This window comes from Bombyx mandarina, chromosome 09, assembly GCF_030267445.1.
Source record: "Bombyx mandarina strain Sakado chromosome 09, ASM3026744v2".
In the NCBI taxonomy this organism is placed as follows: domain Eukaryota; kingdom Metazoa; phylum Arthropoda; class Insecta; order Lepidoptera; family Bombycidae; genus Bombyx; species Bombyx mandarina.
In genome coordinates this window covers 10,336,984-10,357,273 of record NC_143216.1, presented here as the reverse complement: position 1 = coordinate 10,357,273, position 20,290 = coordinate 10,336,984, and the positions used below count along the sequence as shown (strand labels likewise).

Genomic DNA, 20,290 nt, shown 5'->3' with positions numbered 1-20,290 from the left:
TAATGTAAAATTAAAAGTAAGATTAAGATATTGAATAAAGGGTGCATTTAAATTGCGCCATATAAATAGGACAAGGTATATTAATAAACAGCGTGGTCTCCAACAAACAGCTTCGTTTATTTAGGTACCTACATATGTATGTGTAATAACTCATTAACATTTATTAAGATAACTTTTGATCTTTGATATAATTTGGTCTTCATAAACAAGTCTGGTTTAGTACATCATTAGACATTAGTAGACATTTAACACTAAAGGGTTGAGTAAACTCAAAAATAAATCAGGATAATTGGTTCTCAAACATTTGTAGGCACTCTTAATGATGAAAAATCTTTTCAAAAAAGCTTTCAAGCGATTTGTACAAAAATAGAAAAACAGCACAAAAATAACTCAGTTGTTTTTAACGCGATAAATAAAACCATTTGGATGAATTTTTGATTGTTTGCATTATACTGATGGGAATTTTTGTTAAATTTACTTTCAAATTATTAAACAAATATCTACATACATTTTTTGACAGATACTCAATTTTTTGTCGACTTTTCCTAATTTATACCACGCTACCCCCGGGCTCGTTAGCGGCACCTGATTTGGTAGTCTCTATTATAAATGAATGTATATCATTGTTTGGCCATTAGCTCGGTTATTCAGCGGATAATACGAATACGTTATCTTGTAAGCTACTTCTTCCCTAATGGTCCTGTCACCTGCCCCTAAAGTAAGTAAATACATCCATCCAACCCCTCATTAAAACAAGTATACTAACACTATTGCTTAGATCTATATCAGTTCTAACTATTCGTGCCTTCTATTGCACGCATTCATAAATACTATAATTTAAAAACGACACGAGAACCCTCTCGTCGTGGTCGCCGGTAACTGTTCTACATTCCCGATCCATTCCCGACCGAGTGGTAAACAGTCGACGTCGCCCAAAACACGTCATCTCGGATCCTCCTGATCCACTAAGGGTGCTTTTAGGTACATCAAGAACCGGTCATCGTTCTCGTCGAACCCGTCGCTTGTGACGAAGGGCTTGGCGAGTAAATTAACCCACAGACACAGCTCACTGAGTTTCTCACCGGATCTTCTCAGTTGGTCGCGCTTCCGATCCGGTGGTAGAATCTGCGAAGCACTGCTCAGTCTCGTCAGGTTTGAGCCCCGTGAACTCACCTACTCGCTCGGTTACACTGGCATAGTCTGTCAAGGCTTACAAGGCTCAGCTTAGATAGAAAAAAAAGAAAGATAAAAAAACATAACAATATACACCAAACAAAGGAATATTTGTTTGGCTTTCGTTTTCAATATTACTAAATAGTACTTAGAAATTGAATACGAAATAAAAACAAGCCCTTATGGGATGAATGTTAGCATGAACTATATAAAAATAGAAATATTCTTCTTAACATTACTCATGCGATACTTTGGTCATGTTATGATTAAACCAATATGTATCGAACAAACTAAATTGAGCGAATCATACAGCTTAAGTTGAAATTCATAAATAATATTTCTGAGACAGTTTTGCAGCGACTGATATTGCTAATTTTAAATTAATTTTGCGGTATAATCTGCCGGTCATTATTTAAACTTTACAATTTTTTAAGTTCCCAACACACTTTGCAATTTTCATGAACAAAAAGAACCTACAGTGTCTTTAATCCCACAATAATCACGTGATTAAATCAACAATTAATGAATGAACAAGTTGGGTAAAGTTTCAAGTTCAATGAAAAAGTTGTAAGGATCGATGAGAAGTTAAACTGTTTGATCTTCTAGCCCAGCGTTTAGGCTTTCATACAAGAGGTCTAAAATGGATAAACAATCTGTAATCAGCAGGACTTGTCATACAAACTCATGGACTATCCAGTGTTAAATGACCCCAATAAATATGCAATAGGCAGGGGCTTGGCTATACCCTTGACATTGCGGATATCCATGACCGACGGCAGCCATTCACCATCAGGGGCGCATATGCTCGTCTGCCCAGATCTTCATAGTTTTAATGGAGGAATATCCGACAGTGCCATTGTCTATTGAATTGCTGCAAAAATAAGCTAATAACATACCCAGCTACGCAAAATATTAACAACGAAGTGCGATATATTTTTTCATTACGATATAATTATGTTGTCCATTTGATTCGTATACATCGTCTGGACTATAAAGCCGGCGCCGTGGCTGCGTCACCCCACAGTCGGACTCGGAGCGTTGCATAGCGAACCGCCTTGGCCGAGCACAAACGCTTTTTTCTTCTAAGTCGTTTTTTTAAGAAAATCTTCTTACAAAATGGTGAGTGGATTTATTGAATTACAAACATTTGGACTGTGTTTTTTTCTTCTTTTTTTTAATTATAGTTTTATCCTGTATTTATTTAATTTTATCTTTATCAAAAACATTAACATTTATCTGCAATTAGAATTTTTTAAAAAACTATAGATTTTCCTCGGTTTTCGTCGATATCACTAAAACTACTCTTATGGCTCTAACGTTTTACGTTAAAGTTGTCTAAGCCTTTTTATTTATTTTATTACAATATTCAAGTATCGATTAATAACACTATCGAATAATAACTTAGCCCACGAAAACCATGAAATAGTTGAATCGTCGGAAATTATATAATGGGAATAAACGCAAGATAAAAGCAGTTTATTTATATAAAAAAAAACGAAATTAAGAAATCGCTTTAAAAATTATTTAAAATCTGTGGTGAGAAATTGTTCAGCCTAGAACCTTCTTCAATAAACGGGCTCTCTCACGCAAAACTAATTATCTAACTCCGACTGATATTTTCTTACATTAACGCGATCAAACCAATCGTTTTTATCCAGATTTATAACAATACATCCTAACTATATAAAACAAACTACAAGCTATCTAGACAAAATGCGTACAAAAGGGGACTGTAAGGTTTTATTTGTTTTGAAAGATTGCTATTTGGGCTTTGTCGAACTGCAGGAATTAAAAAATCATACTTTACGTACGTATGTAATATCACTACATAGTAATAAAACAAAGTCGCTTTCTCTGTCCCTATATCTGTCCCTAATCCCTATGTATGCTTAAATCTTTAAAACTACGCAACGGATTTTGATGCGGTTTTTTTTAATATATAGAGTGATTGAAAATGAAGGTTTATATGTAGAATAACATCCATTAAATAGTGGAGAAATCAATAATAAATTACAGTTTCCGAAGCGAAGCGAGGGCGGGTCGCTAGTAAATATATAAAACAATAAGAAAGTTAAAGTTTTCATAATCACGGAAATGTAAATTACTAAATTTGTTTACATAGAACACTGGAAGATAGAGTTTATTAAATCAGTTTATATTTCCGTCTGTTGCGGTTATACCAAGGAAACCTAAACCTATTAAGTTTATTGTTTTGATAATAATTCTAAGAAAATAATGAAATACTATCCTGTTGATGCACTCCGCAATACAACTGCAGTACCAACATAGTATTTAGGGCGGTTGTGATTTCATACGATAACTCAATATTTCATCTTTTAATTTGACAACGATTTCAGTGGATTACGGTTCATTACGTTTTGTATCATCAAACATTGAAAAAATTTCATTCATCGCATTAAAGACAAATAAATGAATAGGTATTAAATTTGGACTGTCTTTTTCTTTCTTTATTCAAATTACTTGTCCGCAACTTTGAATACTGAAATATTTTTTTCATAGATAAAAGTGTCGCGGCGAAAAAAGTTTGAGATCCAATGTGCTAGGCAGTTTCCATATTTAAATGTTTTTCATTTTCTTCATACTACTTATGGTTTTCAATTGGTGGAACCAAAGTTTCGTGACATTTGGTAAATAATTAATTAAAATGTACATACACGATCGATGTTTCTTGGGAACACTAACGTCTTGTCGTGCTCTTGATTAGAATAATAAAGTTCCTTATATTTAAAGTAACATTCTCAAGCCCAATACTTCGATGCTAATAATATATTATGTATCGTCACTTAAATTAAAGAGGACGTTGATTAAGGTAATATGATGGATTTTTATAAATTAACATTTAAAGAGATCGCAGAAATACTAAGTCGTTTATTTTTCATCGGGACAATATAAGCTTATAGAGTAAGAATAAAATAGAAAAAATAGAATTAGATTCTTTTGCCTATCTTTTTTTTTTTATTGCCCTTGTATCTGTATTAAAATCAAAAGTTTTTTCCTTAATAATTCTCATTCTACGTGGTAACAGCTTAATTGAAATAGGCATTTGAAAATGTTGTTATAACATTAATGGGAACCTGTGCTTTCCCGTGAAGTAACATTGAGTAATTTTCTTTTGAACGAAGGTTTGGCTTGTGGTCCGAACGCTTTTAAAAATTCCACTACAACGGATCGGCGAGCTCATAGGCTCAGTCGGTTGGAGTTTGAATCACCAATAATCACCATGTACCATTCGTAGAAACTGTAAAATGTACTTATTCAATATTATAAAAAAAAGAACAAAATATTCCTAACCTAAAAGTACATGTTATTATCCGCAACATGCTTCGTCAGATTACAGAAATAGAGTTATCAGCAACATGCTTCGTCAAAAAGTACAATACCTACTTTCAGCTGCAAGCGTTATCATAAGTAATATATAGGTCCACGCTAACAGCAATGCGCGCGTAGGCATTGGCTAGTCAAACAACTTATTCAATATGTCTGAATTAACTGGAACCTATAAAATTGAACTGTCAAGAATTGTTACTGGTGGTAGAACCTCTTGTGAGTCCGGGCGGGTAGGTACCACCGGCCTGCCTATTTCTGCCGTGAAGCAGTAATGCGTTTCGGTTTGAAGGGTGGAGCAGCCGTTGTAACTATACTGAGATCTTAGAACTTATATCTCAAGGGGGTGGCGCATTTACGTTGTAGATGTTCATGGGCTTCAGCAACCATTTAACACCAGGTAGGCTGTGAGCTCGTCCAAACACCCAAGCAATACCAAAAAAATACACTTCATAAATGTCCATGGTATTCTCACAAATAATAATATTTTTGAGAAAATCGATGGATAGGACTGTTATATTAATTTCTAAGACCAATCTAGTGATCACCCTGAGCATCGCTCACTTTATAACCTAAAAATTATAACCTCAAAAGGATTTTGATTTCTAGTTTTGACTCAGTTTTAATGCCAGTCTGACGATAATCTCTTTCGCCATTCTACTTATTAAGCTATTTTGTGCTTTATTTTTAAACGTCGAAAATGCTTTGGTTGAATAAACATCCCCTACGATTTCAAGATTATGAAAGCCAACTTATTTCCAGCCTTTCGGCGTCATGTGCGTAAGACGTTTCTTCAGAAGGGTTATTATTAACATCATTAAAGACATAGAAAACAGCCACTGTCATTTATAAGCCGCTTTCTCCTCTACTAGTGCAAATAGAAAAAACTATAAGTATTAATTAGTGCTTCGTCAAAGGAAAGTCTCGGTAATTGATAAATAATTAGTAGCTGTCAAAGTTATATTATGATTTTTTTTTCTGTTTTTACTGCAGTACATTGGTAGGCGATCTCACTGCCCATCTGGTGTTAAGAGCAGCTTACAGACATCACAATGAAAACGCCACTACCTTGGGACTCACTCGCGAAGCAGTTGAGGTCTTAGGTCTTAGGTCTCCTTTGGAGGCACTCGGGCAGTTGTTAGCAAATCCCACCACTCCTGGCTGAGCCTTTGCTCGCTCACCTGTCCTGGTGAAATTGGAAAGGCCTCTGGACACCAGTAATCCCTCATTAATAAAAAAACCTTGGGTCATGAGGTATCAAATGCCCTTTATAGTGGCTGACCCACCGGTGGACTGCGATACCTGTCCTTGGGTGATAACACACCCTACTACCACCTTTTGCAAAATTTACGAATTTAATTCTTGCTAAACGATGCTATTGCATCATCGTTGAAGTTGAACATGGGCGCTTGTTAAGTATTTATATATACTAAGAACTGTTACCGCCTTTAGGGTTTCAGTCCAGACAAAGTCGCTTCATCTAGCCATTACGCCACGAAAACTATCACTGAAGGAGATTCTTGATGAAATGGACTAGACATTGATCATCCGTGACTAACACCTGCCTACCTTCTAGGCAATGGGCATTAGCGTCTCGCTATCTGCTCATATATCCTGCCAATCTGCCGCAAAGCAATCATCCGTACCGGATTGAAGGATGAGACTGTCTGACTGTATGATTATAAAAACAATAAAATGGAAACTAAACTTAAATATCAAGTCTCATTTCTAAGAGGTAGTAAAAGCCAATTTGTAAAGATTAACAAACACCTTGGCACAAATTAAAAAAGAAATAATCGCTAATTGAAAACTTCCCTTCTTTTTCGATTTAATTTAAAAAAAAAATGTTTTTTATGGTCTGTGGCCATAGTTGCGGTTTTAATGACTTTAAGCTTACCTTTACTACCTTACCTCTCGCTAGATGGCAACGTTAAGATACCAAAATAACTCAATAAAATTGTAAGAAAATTTTCACCCTTCGGGATACGACCAAACGTGTTTCGCATTTTATCAGTAAAAAACAAAATGTAAACTTAAAAAACAAACTAGTTAGGGCCTTTTTTGAAAACAATCGTTAAAATTATTGATTCGATGTTTTTTAGCTACCGCGATAAATTATTTCGGTGTGCAAAAAATTAAAAAATAGAACTCATTGTTTGAGAATGAATCAGAACTACCAAGAAACGTGTCTAGACAGATGTCAGTGAATCCGAGCGAAACATAACCAAAGATGTTTCATTTCGTGTTTATTATTAACAACCGGGTACACGTCACCATAAGGGAAGATCGCTACTGAATATTTTACGTACCTACTTTAAATAGTGTTTAAATATATGAATCAGCATTTTTTTTCTCTGTCTGTAGGTTTTTAATTTTATTTCAAATTTACGTCATTATCACAGTATCGTCAACCTCAGAACTTCACGCCTCAATGTGATATTAATAAAAGTTGATTTATTACCATTATAATTAATAGGTAAAAAAAAAATTATACCACGACTTAACCCAACCTAATCTATTTTAAGAAGGAGGGAGCCTGGAGATCAGTAATACAGGTCTTTGAACCTAGTACAAACTTCAGCTCTTTCAAAGGCTTACAAAATAAATTAAAAGGTTAATTTCCATTTGTATTTGTACTATACCTTTAAGAGAGAAATAAATAAATTATTATTATAATTTTTTTTTAATTGTCACCAATATGCGCATATTTATTTTAAACGGTATTTTCATACGTATTTATAAAATTTTGTCGGCACATTGTAATTGCGTTTTCTGCTACACACATTTTGCGTGAGTGCAATAAACATTAATTTTAAAGTTTCATAGACAATGTTGAAAAAAAATCTATATATTTCGTGACAGAAATACAAATAAAGTACAGTACAGAACGTCATTCGGTTTCATAGCACGCACCACCATTAGTAATTAAAAGCTTAATAAATTACAGGCATACCTACATACCACGCACGAAACATCAGAACGTAATACATGAGCCGTAATGTAATTTAATTAGGTTAATTTGTTTTATATTATAATAATTGTCTGTCATAGGAATTAGTAAATTCTGATAAGACGATTTTTTTATTAATTAATGTTTTGAGTTTTGAATGTCTTTGCTTGAGAAACGCTAGAAACTTAGAATCATCTGCATTGTCATTGAACGTAGATGGGTTACACTCCATTCAAAGTATGTATTTCAAAGTAAGGAGTACATTAAGGGAGTTGAGACCAGCTTGGCTGGGCGTAAAATAATAATCGTATGTATCTTCTTTTAAACTACATAAATTGTACACCAAGTCAAATTTTACTCTCTATTTTCTATTTGGAAAATAATACATAAATTGCATCGACAGCTTTGTAGTCCATAACTGAGCCTTAATAGCAATCAATATAATTGAAGCACTGTTTAAATTGCGTACAGATACTTTTCAAGCGGTAGCTATCACACAATTGGACAAAAAAAACCAAAATGTCGCTTACTCAGAGAAAATTTCAAAATCATTTTTGAAATTAAATGCTTATAAGTTTCAAGATCGCTACACACGGATCGAAATTATATCGATCACAACCACTGATTAAACGCCAGAATAAAAAAAAAAGCATTTCGGAAAACAAACACGCCAAGCCCCTAGCAGCGCAATAAGCTATCATTTAAACGCAACTACATCCTGATAAAATCGTATAATGATTAGTTAACGTCGAAGTTCCTCCTACACATCTGACGCTCTATTGTTTCGCTTTTAATGAAATTGTTCTTTTGAAATCTCATTTTTTTTTTTTTGTTGCTTAGATGGGTGGACGAGCTCACAGCCCACCTGGTGTTAAGTGGTTACTGGAGCCCATAGACATCCACAACGTAAATGCGCCACCCACCTTGAGATACAAGTTCTAAGGTCTCAAGTATAGTTACAACGGCTGCCCCACCCTTCAAACCAAAACGCATTACTGCTTCACGGCAGAAATAGGCAGGGTGGTGGTACCCACCCGCGCGGACTCACAAGAGGTCCTACCACCAGTAAAAATAGAAGATGAAAAAAGCACCGATAATGACTGTAATCATTTACGAATTTCAATATCTAGTCAAGATAGAAACCGGCGGGAAACTCACGTGCCTTAATGATGTTGTTAAAGTATTGTAAATTAAGTTTTTTTTTTAAATGCTGAATAATTGCCACCACAAATGGAATTATATTTCTAGAGTTTTGTGGTCAAATGACCAAAAACGAAACTCATAATTTTGTTATCTCTGTCTATCAAATTAATATCTATATTAAAATAATATGCAATTCTAAAGACATTAAAATAAAGTTACGTGTAGTAGAAACACGTATGGAGCTGTCAAGTCCAGTATTAAGGGATCTAATTTTTATTTAATTAACATTACAGTTAATATGTTTCCACGTACACGCTTTCAGCAACATAATTTTGGTCATTTGAGTCACGCGGGAGCGCCAAATGACTGGTTGACTCCTCTACCTTATATACAGGCGCACTTAATAATCTAGTCTTCACCGTGTTTTGTGGCTTTAAATCGTACATAAAATTGTCTGTAAATATAATTTATATAATAATAGATGAATATACGTGATCACAGCTACCAAAACCCGTGAGCGCCAATTTCGCTACTGTATGCTTAGTGCGAGTTTTTTAACGTTAACGTTTTTAGCGGAAAAGTTAACGGAAATTTGTATGGAGTTGGAATGTTTGCCTACGTTTCCCGCTAGGAGCGCTGTTCCAATTGCATACAAATTTGAGTTAACTTTTACGCTATCGAGAACGTTAAAAAACTCGCACTAAGCACACAGATCCGAGTTAAAACGAACCATCACGGGACCGATTGCGTGACTGTTTCGCGATGGAAATAAGTAGAATGGTGGGATTATCGAGCGGGCTGATAATAGGTCCTACCTTTGGTAAAAGTCTAACACAAATCTATGAAATTTATCAGTTTGTTTTTACTACACAAACTTAGTATTTCATCAGTCGTACGTTTCTTTATATTTTATCAGACTTGGTGGTGGTGTTCAAATATCGGCACTGCCGCATCGCTCTGTTGTGAGGATATAAATATATGACAGCTCGCCATTAGTATACACCGGGTTTATGTCAGCGCGGCTTTTATAGCCTCACTGTTCGCGCGAAAAGCCTTAGACCCCAATAAATAATTTTATATTTTTTATCTGTGACTAATGTCATTGTGTCACTGTCTTGAATATTTGTTTTTAAATATTACACTCTTTATGAAAAACGCAAGCGCTTTTAACTTACTCAATCCATTCAAGAAAATCAATAAGGAATAAAGGCTTATTACACTTGGCTAAAGTCGACTGAATTCAGAAGCAAATTTAGAAGCAAGTTAGAAGCTTCTGATTACACTGTTCTTAATTCAGTTACTGAATCAATTGCCAGTTTAAACGCGACAAAGTTGGACGTGTCGTGTGTGTACGAGGATGACCCCAGTATTGTCTAGACAATAAAAAATTGGTCAAGGCGCGGCGTAGTCCTCGCTGTCGGCTCAATTGAAATAAAAAAAGAAAGGAAATGAAGCCCATTTGCCGAAACACTCACTAACCGAAGCGGGCTTACACTAGTAATGTTTAAATAATAAATATTGTTTAAATCGATTAGAATATTCTATAGGAACTACAAATGTTATACCAAGTACTCGGAGTCGCGTCTTTACCTTCTGATAATCGCTCAAAATCGTCTGGAAACTTGACTATTAAAAAAAAGGCCATGACACAGCTCAAGCAGTTGGCTTCATAATTTTTTTGTATTCAACACTCAAATCGGAGATGGGCTGAGAAAGCCAATTCACTAAGAACTGCATTTATAATGAAGGAACACAGACCGAGAGTTCAATTTAAATTTTGTTTTCTGTTAGGTGAAGGAAACGAGAACCACTTCAAAAGAACTGCAGCTGTGTTACTCTAGTTACATTTGCTGGATCATTTTACGATTGTTGCATTAGTTCGTTGAACCGAACGTAGTCCGCCATTACAGTAATCATAGTTTGGCATGCATATTGTCAGTACAAATTGTGTGTAGATTAGATGAGTAATCGACTTTTGTTTCACGATATAATGGCGTCCGAATTGATAGGTATACAAAATTACATTATACATTCCACTCCATTGATTCCTTTGTTGTGGAAGCCTTTGGTAGATACATGGCTGATGGAGTATAGCTGTCCCCTCGTAGAACTTCCGGCCGAACACTATACTTCTTAAAACAAATATTTGGCTTCCCCATATCGTTTCTGAAGATCATATTACCCAGAACAAAGTTTGAATTGAAACGCATACTTTTTTTATTTTTATTGCTAAGATGGTTGGACGAGCTCACACAGCCCACCTAGTGTTAAGTGGTTACTGGAGCCCATAGACATCTACAACGTAAATGCGCCACCCACCTTGAGATATAAGGTCTTTAGGTCTCAAGTATAGTTACAACGGCTGCCCCACCCTTAAAACCGAAACGCATCACTGCTTCACGGCAGAAATAGGTAGGGTGGTGGTACCTACCCGCGTTGACTTACAAAACGACCTACTACCAGTAAAAAATACTTAAAAATACAATAAAAAATACAATACTTTTATAATAATTTTACGATCTGTAAAAGCTGCCGCCCAACTTGAGACGTAAGTTTCGATCGTCACACGTAGCTTTCCTGTTTAGTGTAGCTTAGTTATTGTTTCAAGATTATTGAGACATTGACCTAAAGTTTCTGAGTGCGCGTTATTCACATAGGCTCACCGTGTGTGCTACAAAGAGTGATGGATTAACGCCTAGGCCCGTGAGGTCTAAGCCTAGGGCGGTATGATTTGAGGGGAGGCAAAATTTTTGAAATGCCAATATTTCAGAGAAGAAAAAAATTAAATACAGACTCCCCTGAAAGTTAGTTCAGATTAATTATTACTAGTGGTTCCCCCAGTAGTCGAAATTCGACTATAATTAATTGAAATTATAAGTTTGAGAATTATTAAGGTTCTATTGTCAAAGATATAATACTTCTATAATCACAGATTTCGTCAAGACTGCACTATAGACAAATATTAAAGACAAACAATATTACGATTAATCTATTCTCAATTTGATCAGACTTTAAACAATAAAAAAAGTTTGACAATAAACAAATATGTTTTGTGTCAACACATGGTAGTGTGTTGAATGCTTTTTTTAATTGATTTAATGTATTTTTCTCTATATTCTCTATAAGTGTGGGAAATCTCATATTCCTCCGTCCGCGCAATTTTCGTAAAAAGGGGTACAAATTTTTTTCTTCACGTATTAATATATTAAGTGTAATAAAGTTAATATATAATAAAAATAATATAAATTTATTTTTTATAAAAATATTGTATCAAAATTGATAAGATTTATAATTTAGATTTAAACTAAGGGCGATAAATAGGACGTAGGACAGCATCGAGCCTAAAGTCACTAAAAAAGTACCTAAAAAAGTCACTGGCTAATAAAGCCCCGTCGCGACCTATACGAGCTATACCAGTGATTAATGGTACGTCTCCGATCGTACCAGACTGTACCCGAAACCAATTTAATGTAAAAGTCACAAAGTATCGTGTGTTATTAGAAAAATGTGAAAAGACAGACAGGTACCTACCTACCGTTTTTCGTCCACTATTGTTGATGACAAAATATGGGGTGGCTTTAATAAGTTTTCGATGGCTTGAAGTTTAATACATTTGCGTTGGCAGCGAAAACGGAAAATATTTTAAGTGATTTATTGCTGTTTTAGATTGCTTTTCAGAGTTTCGAAGATAAATGGAAGCCTTAAAAACACTCCACTCCTCTTGCACTGGTGGTAGGACCTCTTGTGAGTCCGCGCGGGTAGGTACCACCGCCCTGCCTATTTCTGCCGTGAAGCAGTAATGCGTTTCGGTTCGAAGGGCGGGGCAGCCATTGTAACTATACTTGAGACCTTAGAACTTATATCTCAAGGTGGGTGGCGCATTTACGTTGTAGATATCTATGAGCTCCAGTAACCACTTAATACCAGGTGGGCTGTGAGCTCGTCCACCGATCTAAGTAATAAAAAAAAACATTGTAATCTTATATCCTTGGTACACTTACTTTCTTGTACTTTAATAAGTTAAAAGAATTTTCCTAGCTACAATATTCTATGAATATATATTTCGACATATACTTACAATTGTAATTACAAAAACACATTGATTTATATTTCTATAAATTTTTGTTAACAACGATATTTACATAAAACATTTTATTAGCCTTGAAACAGCTGTATAAACAATTACAGCGGGATATTTCAATCATTAAAATTACTAAACCTCATAATTAGAAGTATTTATCACTTTTAGCAAGAAATCACTAAAATACTAAAGATTTGAAACATTGACTATTTATATGACTAAGAAGATAATAATATAACTAATAAACAAAGATGTTTCGAACAAAATTAATTTTACTTTTATTGCACACTAGCTGACCGGCAGACTTCGTAAAATAAACCTAAAATAAACAAAGTAATCCGTCCAACGGGGGACACATCAAAGGGAAAACAAAATTGTTATTTTTATGTAATTGCAAGCATTTTCATATTTATCTACCTTTTAAACCTTCTCTGGACTTCCACAAATAATTCAAAACCAAATTTAGCCAAATTGGTCCAGGCGTTCTCGAGTTTTGGCGAGACTAACGAACAGCAATTCATTTTTATATATATAGAAGATTTTGCGTAACTCTCGTAAAAGTTATTTAAACTATAAATCAAAGTCAACAATCTATATATTTATATGGCTATAAAAATATCATATTAGCCGTGGTCAAAACGCCACTATTGAAGGAACTTAATTGTTATTTTCACATTGGTCTGGCAACTCATGATATTGGTGGTCTATGGTGAATAAATCGTACAAAACCGATTCAACCGGTCATCGTTCTCATCGAACCCGTCGCTTGCGACAAAGGGCTCGACGAATAAATTAACCAACAGACACAGTCCACTGAGTTTCTTGCCGGATCTTCTCAGTGGGTCGCGTTTCTGATACGGTGGTAGATTCTGCGAAGCACGGCTCTTGCTAGGGTTGGTGTTAGCAACATCATCTGGTTTGAGCCCCGTGAGCTCACCTACTAGTTAAGGTTACACTGGAATAGCCCATAAAGGCTAACAACTTAGGTAGGAAAAAAAACGATCAACTTACAAATCTGTATTGACAGATAATATTAAATGACATGTACATAAATCAACAAGGACTCAAAATAATGGAACAATTGTTATTTATATTACAGTGAACAATAAACAGAATCTGTTTCGATATTAAAATCGATTGCTTGAAATAAATAAAAGCCAACCTTTAGATTATCTAAGAATAAGGATTATTTCTAAAAATATGTAGTTCGGTCCTTTTAGTTTTGAGTTCTCGAAAATACTAGGTATTTTTATGAATTCAGTTTGTTTGAAGTACCTTATTTACTAAGTTCGTTAATCGTTTTATATCACAAGAACGCGTTGACTTAAAACCTTATTTGGATCGACATTATGAACTTGCTTTTTTGCCAAAAACTTCTCATTACGTATAAACAACCAAAATAAATGATCAACGCCAATTAAATTGATAACTTTGTATTAGTTCATAACTCACTCGGCTTGTTTGTGTATTACAATTGAAAGGGTCATCTATACTAATATTATAAAGAGGAAAGATTTGTTTGTTTATTTGTATTGAATAGGCTCCAAAAGTACAGAACCGATTTGAAAAATTATTTCAATGTTTGGAAGCTACACTATTACCGAGTGACATAGGCTAAAATCTTTTTTGAAAAAAATTAGGCATCTTTAGTAAAACTCCAATAATGTAACCCAAGGTGTAAATTACCTAAAATATTCTTTAAATCGCGTGCCCTGCGAAAACTATTGATGATAGAATAAAATAATGTACTACTATTTTGTAGAACATATTATTAATTACAAAAAGTGTCGCGACAGCGTATGTCTGACTATTACAGCTATGCCGCAAGAAGTGTTCTTTTATTTAAAAAAAATAAAACAACGACAAATATCGTTGAGATTTTTGTTAAAGACCCGTGTGGAGCCGGAGCGGGCCGCTAGTAAAATATAAAGGCAAATGCAACCAATATTCGCCCTTAAAATTCAATCAAATTTAAAGATCAAGATTCTAAAAATAATTATTTACAAGTGAATGAACAACGAAGAACAACCGTTTCCATGCTTCAGTTAACAGAAACAATGTTAACGTGATCTCAACTGATTTGAATAAACAGTGGCGTCTGATCAAGCATTCGACAGATAATTGGGTTTTTCTGATTAAGTTATGGTTATTTTCCCGGTATACTCTGTGCTGAAGTAGCATTGAAATAAAAAAAGATATACCAAAGATTAATAAAACAGACAATTAGTAAACTCAGCTAGAATGGGAACAAAGACATATTTTTTTAATTGCCAGTTTTATATTCAATGTGATTCCTCTATTCGTCTCACGACAGTCTGACTTCTGTCTTATGTCTGCTGTCTGACTGTCATTATTTAACCCAAAATAACAATATGTGTATAATAAATTCAACACTGGAACTAATAAATTCTATTAAGACCTGCCGTCTATGCAGTCATACTATTCCATGAACCTTGAATGCTTTGGTATAACATGTGTTATGAAATACAGATTATATTACAAAGAACAAAAAAAAACAGTTAAATAAGATCCGTAATATCCAATTTTATTGAAACTTTCATTCGTGTGTTCGTGAACTATTAAATAAAACGTGGAATACGGGATGGGTCTAATGCGATGACAGCACGCATTAGATTCGTATCGCTAGTACAATAGTTTCAGACATGCACGTATAGATATCCACACACCCCGCGTGCCCCCTAGGCGCTGATACCTCGAAGGAGGTTAAACCACCTGCCCAAAAAAAACATGGTGCGCTTGCAACTTGGTGCACGTGAAAGAAGTGAAACTTCTTTAGCGCTGTGTAATATAGTGGTTTTCTTAATTTTTCATCCTTAAATCAAATTTCTCTTGTAATAGGGAATGTCATGTATAAGAGAAACGACCTAGCTCGCTTTGTCTTTTTCCTCTCTCCACGGTCGAATGGTTCGAGAGATGCTCTATTTTCTCACTCTCATTCTTCCTAAATAGTATATTTTCTCTCTAGCCGTAACGAATCTGTCGCTAGTTAAATTGTATTCATAGCGTGATTAAAGAAGTTTCACTTCAATAAAAAAATATAGATAAAAATAAGAAGTACACGCATTTCGATATTGGCTAAATGTATTTTATTCACCGGTAACTTATTCAGTGTTCGTCGCGCACTCCACGAGACGAGAGATCTAAATACCTTAAACAGAAATACTCATGTTAAACATCATTAGCTAACGTACACAGAATGACATCAAATTCTGCCGCAAATCAGTCATGCGTTTCGGTTTGAAGGTTTCGATAGAGGTTATACAGGGAATTTGATCTCGTGTCTCAAGGATTCGGTAACTGCACACCACCGGGGGGCACGTTAGCTATATCACTCGTGTATGCAATAAACAGACTTTTAATGGGTAATGAATACCTACTATGCTCTTTTACGGCTATGACTGTATGATCGTTTTTCCTTACCTGTGCTGATAGCCTTGAGAGGGTATATCAACGTTATCCTTATGTGTCTCTCTCAAGCCGGAGTTTTTGCTAGCACTGGCCCTAGCAAGAGCAGTGCTACGCAGAATCTACCACCGGATCGGAAACGCGACCCACTGAGAAGATCCGGTGAGAAACTCAGTGGGCGGCATCATCGTCGTAACGAGGCCAAACAGCCAACGAAGTGGACATACGACCTGGTCGAATTGGCTGGTAGTGACCGGATACGAAAGGCAAGAGACCGAAACCTACTGGTGGTAGGACCTCTTGTGATTGTGAGTCCACACGGGTCGGTACCACCACCCTGCCTATTTCTGCCGTGAAGCAGTAATGCGTTTCGGTTTGAAGGGTGGGGCAGCCGTTGTAACTATACTCGAGACCTTGGAGCTTATATCTCGAGGTGGGTGGCGCATTTACGATGTAGATGTCTATGGGCTCCAGTAACCACTTAACACCAGGTGGGCTGTGAGCTCGTCCATCCAACTAAGCAATAAAAAATAAAAAAATAAAATGGGGTGCATTCGAAGCAACCTACGCTCAGCTGGGTGGATACGGGTTGAAAAAGAGAATATATCACCATTGTGCTCATTTTCGGCACAAATCAATCACGCGTGTCTGCTTAAATATTGATACTTCGTTCTCCTACCTCTAATAAGGTATCAGTGGATGCAGTAATGCGTTAAGCTTCGGAGGGTGGGGCAATCTTTGTACTGTAATAACGGAGACATTAGAACCCATATCTCAAGGTGGGTGGTGGCATTTGCGTCGTAGTTGTCTATGGACTCTGATAACGACTTAACACCAGGTGGGCCGTGAGCTCGTCCACCCATCTAAGCAATAAATAACAGTACCCGCGTTGTGTTTCATGGGCTTATCCGCCAATAAAGTGTACAATGAAAAACTTCTTTAAACATTTTTTTTATTGCCTTTGTTGGCAGACGAGCATACGGACCAACTGATGGTAAGTGGTTACCGTCGCTCATGGACGTCATTAATACCAGGGGCAGACCCAAGCCGCTGCCTACCTTTGAGTACTCTCCGCAAGCCTCGTTTGAAGAAGGACATGTCATATTTACGATAATTCAATTATACTTCGATCAATGATCGAAGCAATTATACCAATCTTTTAGGCTAAATATTGGAAGTGTCGATTTTATGGGAATTATTCTTGAGATCGAATGAGCATTCTGTTTGTAAAACAACCGATGACTGAACAAACACGGGCAGTCGTGCATAACGAATGTATCAAATGATGAGAACTAATGTGGATGTGGAGATTACACGCCTCTTGTTATAAAACTTGGAACCTAATCCCGAAAGCGATCGATCACTTAAAGCTCTAAAACAAAATCACCATTGTAAGACGTTATAAATATCACTCATTTAATAATTGAATAGCATAAAATGCTTTTATTAACGGTGAGCAGCGGTTTGGCTCTGATCCTGGCATTGCTGGAGTCTATGGGCGACGGTAACCACTCCCCATTAGGTGGGCGGTATACTCGACTGCCTACAAGGGCAACAAAAAAAAATTCAAAAAGGAAATTCTAAAATTTTTTTTTATTTGTGTAGATTGGTAGAGCGCGTTGTGAGGCCGCAGGGTTAGGCATCCTACGACGAAGCAGTAACTGCTCATGTTTTAAAGGTTGGATCACCGAAGCTACAAGGACATTACAATTTGGACCTCATGTCTCAAGTCAGGCTACGAAGCAACCTCCGATAGTTAATGACCAACAGATTGATTCCTGTTGTTGTCATGCAGAAGCTATAAGGAAATTGCAATTCGGATCTCATGTCTCAAGTCAGGCTACGAAGCGACCTCCGATAATTATTGACCAACAGATTGGTTCCGGTCGTTGTCATGCAGAAATATCAAAAAAACATTCACTAGAATAATTGTTCTATCAAAAAATATTCTAACCCGTATTCCTAAATTCTAAGTGGGCTCCGTAAAATGCAATGTTTCTTTTCCAAGTAATCTTTTGTTTAAAATATTACTCAAAAACAAAGTTAATGATGAGAAACTCTGTGTGTATTGTCGACTATAATTTTTCAATAATCATCATTAGATCATCAGAAGAAATGTAAAGCAAAGACACAAAATTACACAAATTATTCTAAGAACGTAATGACGTCACAGGTCAATGCCTGCTTTTTCGTTTTACGTAAACTGCAGATTCGTTGTAATAAGATTAAAATTATTCTATACTGTACTGTAGATCAGCAACTCGTTTAGCTAATATCACAATGAGAATAAATAAATACATAATGCTATTGGTATTCAAGTTAAATCTCCGTAACATTCGAACAAATAGAACTGTCCATTCATTAATGTAGATATTTTCGAAGTACATATTTAACTTGGCCGTGTAGCGATGCAGTAATAGAAACTATGAAAGTTGTTCCACTATAATGCGTCACCGGGACTCGAAAATAAAATCGAACAATAAAAACAAAATACTGCATTATTTTAAAATTGAGAGTAACACATAAAAATAATGTTTAAAAACCTTAACACAAATACAGGAGCAAATATCTAGAACTGAAACATGTGTGGAATGACTCATTAAGTACCACAGCACAACTTTAAAGCACTCTAAGCTATAGCACGAGATGCCGATAAGAAACGTATTTTTATTCTTAGAGGCATAAAGTCGTTTTTCCCGTACGAAGAAAAGCACATAATATGTGTTTTATTTATTTATTAAGTTCAATAAATGTTTAGTCATCGCAGGATATTAAGGTTTTGTGCTACAAATTGTGAATGTATCGAGGGCTCATTGTTCCTTTAATCATTCCGATAGAGGCACCCGTCACGTGCGGACGTGCTCATCGTCCACTCGATCGCCCGGTCTTTGTTCGCCCGGCTTTTGTTAGCCCGGCCATTGTTCGCGCGGCCTGTGTTTGTGGTACATCTGCCGACTAAGTGCTCTTTCTGGAAGTTTTTATTTGTTTTGTTTCCTTTTGTTGTTTCTGTGTTCGTGGTACATCTGCCGACAAAGTGGTTTCCTGCAAGTATTTATTTGTTTTGTTTCTTTTCGTAATTTCTGTTTTGTTGTGCTTTTTCTTTGTCCTGTAGTAATCGCGCCGCATTGCCACCTGTGTTCAATAGAACCGCTCAGGTCCGAGAAGTTGGGGCCTCGCCGCAAGGCGAGTGTTTTCAAGACCCGGGGCCGCCCCACCTGGGTACTCAGCGATCATGGACGCTGTATTCGCGGAATTCCTCCGACTTCGCCACCCACAGCTCGCCTCGGAGTTTTTGGCCTTCAAGGCCAATCACACTGCGAGCCCTCTCGAGGACTCCGCCGCGCTCGCTGCTCCTGCGTCGCCTGTACCTGCGTGCAGAGCTTCTGCATTGAGCACCGCAGCCTCTGTCGTGCCTGCCGCTCCCGTGTCGCCTATACTGGCGAGAAAAGCTGCTGCGTCGTCCGCCGTGACCATCGTTTCAGCTGAGCGATCATCCGCGGCCTCCGTCGCGCCCTCTAAAACACCTACACTTGCTCGTAGGTCGCCTGCACCCGCCTCCTCGTGCTCCGACTCTGACTCGGACATGGAGGTCGACCTCGCCCCCGCCTCATCGACGGATGGATTCACCCTGGTACAGAAGGGTAAGAAGCGTGCCGCGGAGTCTCGAGCTCCCGCGGCCGCTAAAATTAGCAAAGCCGTGAACGCGTCGCGCCCCCGCCCTCAGACTCCCGTTGCGCCCCCAGCCCGTGCCACTCCGTCGCCGCGTCCGGTGGCACAAAATAAAACCCAGACCCCTCCCCCGGTTATCCTTCAGGAGAAGGCAGCTTGGGATCGAGTTTGCCTGGCCCTTAAGGCCAAAAATATAAATTTCACGAATGCCCGTAACCTCGCGAACGGCATTCAAATTAAGGTTCAAACACCCGACGACCATAGGGCCCTCTCTTCTTACCTCCGTAAGGAGCGTATAAGTTTCCATACGTATACGCTCCAGGAGGAGCGCGAACTCCGCGTTGTAATACGCGGAATCCCTAAAGAGTTAGATGTAGAGCTCGTAAAAGCCGACCTGTTAGAACAAGGCCTACCAGTGAATTCTGTGCACCGTATGCACACCGGTCGCGGTAGGGAGCCATATAATATGGTTCTAGTCGCTCTCCAGCCTACCCCCGAGGGTA

At 36.9% G+C, this 20,290-nt stretch overlaps 1 protein-coding gene across 1 annotated transcript in view; it reads left to right on the top strand.

The window, feature by feature from the left end:
- The first annotated feature begins 2,136 nt into the window (after positions 1 to 2,136).
- The window catches only part of Tua2 (alpha-tubulin), a 32,614-nt gene continuing 14,460 nt past the window's right edge, over positions 2,137 to 20,290 (top strand). The window contains exon 1 of the mRNA XM_028182389.2: positions 2,137 to 2,292. Coding sequence (XP_028038190.1) covers positions 2,290 to 2,292 — 3 coding nt within the window. The 5' untranslated portion in view covers positions 2,137 to 2,289. The remainder of the gene's footprint in view (positions 2,293 to 20,290) is intronic.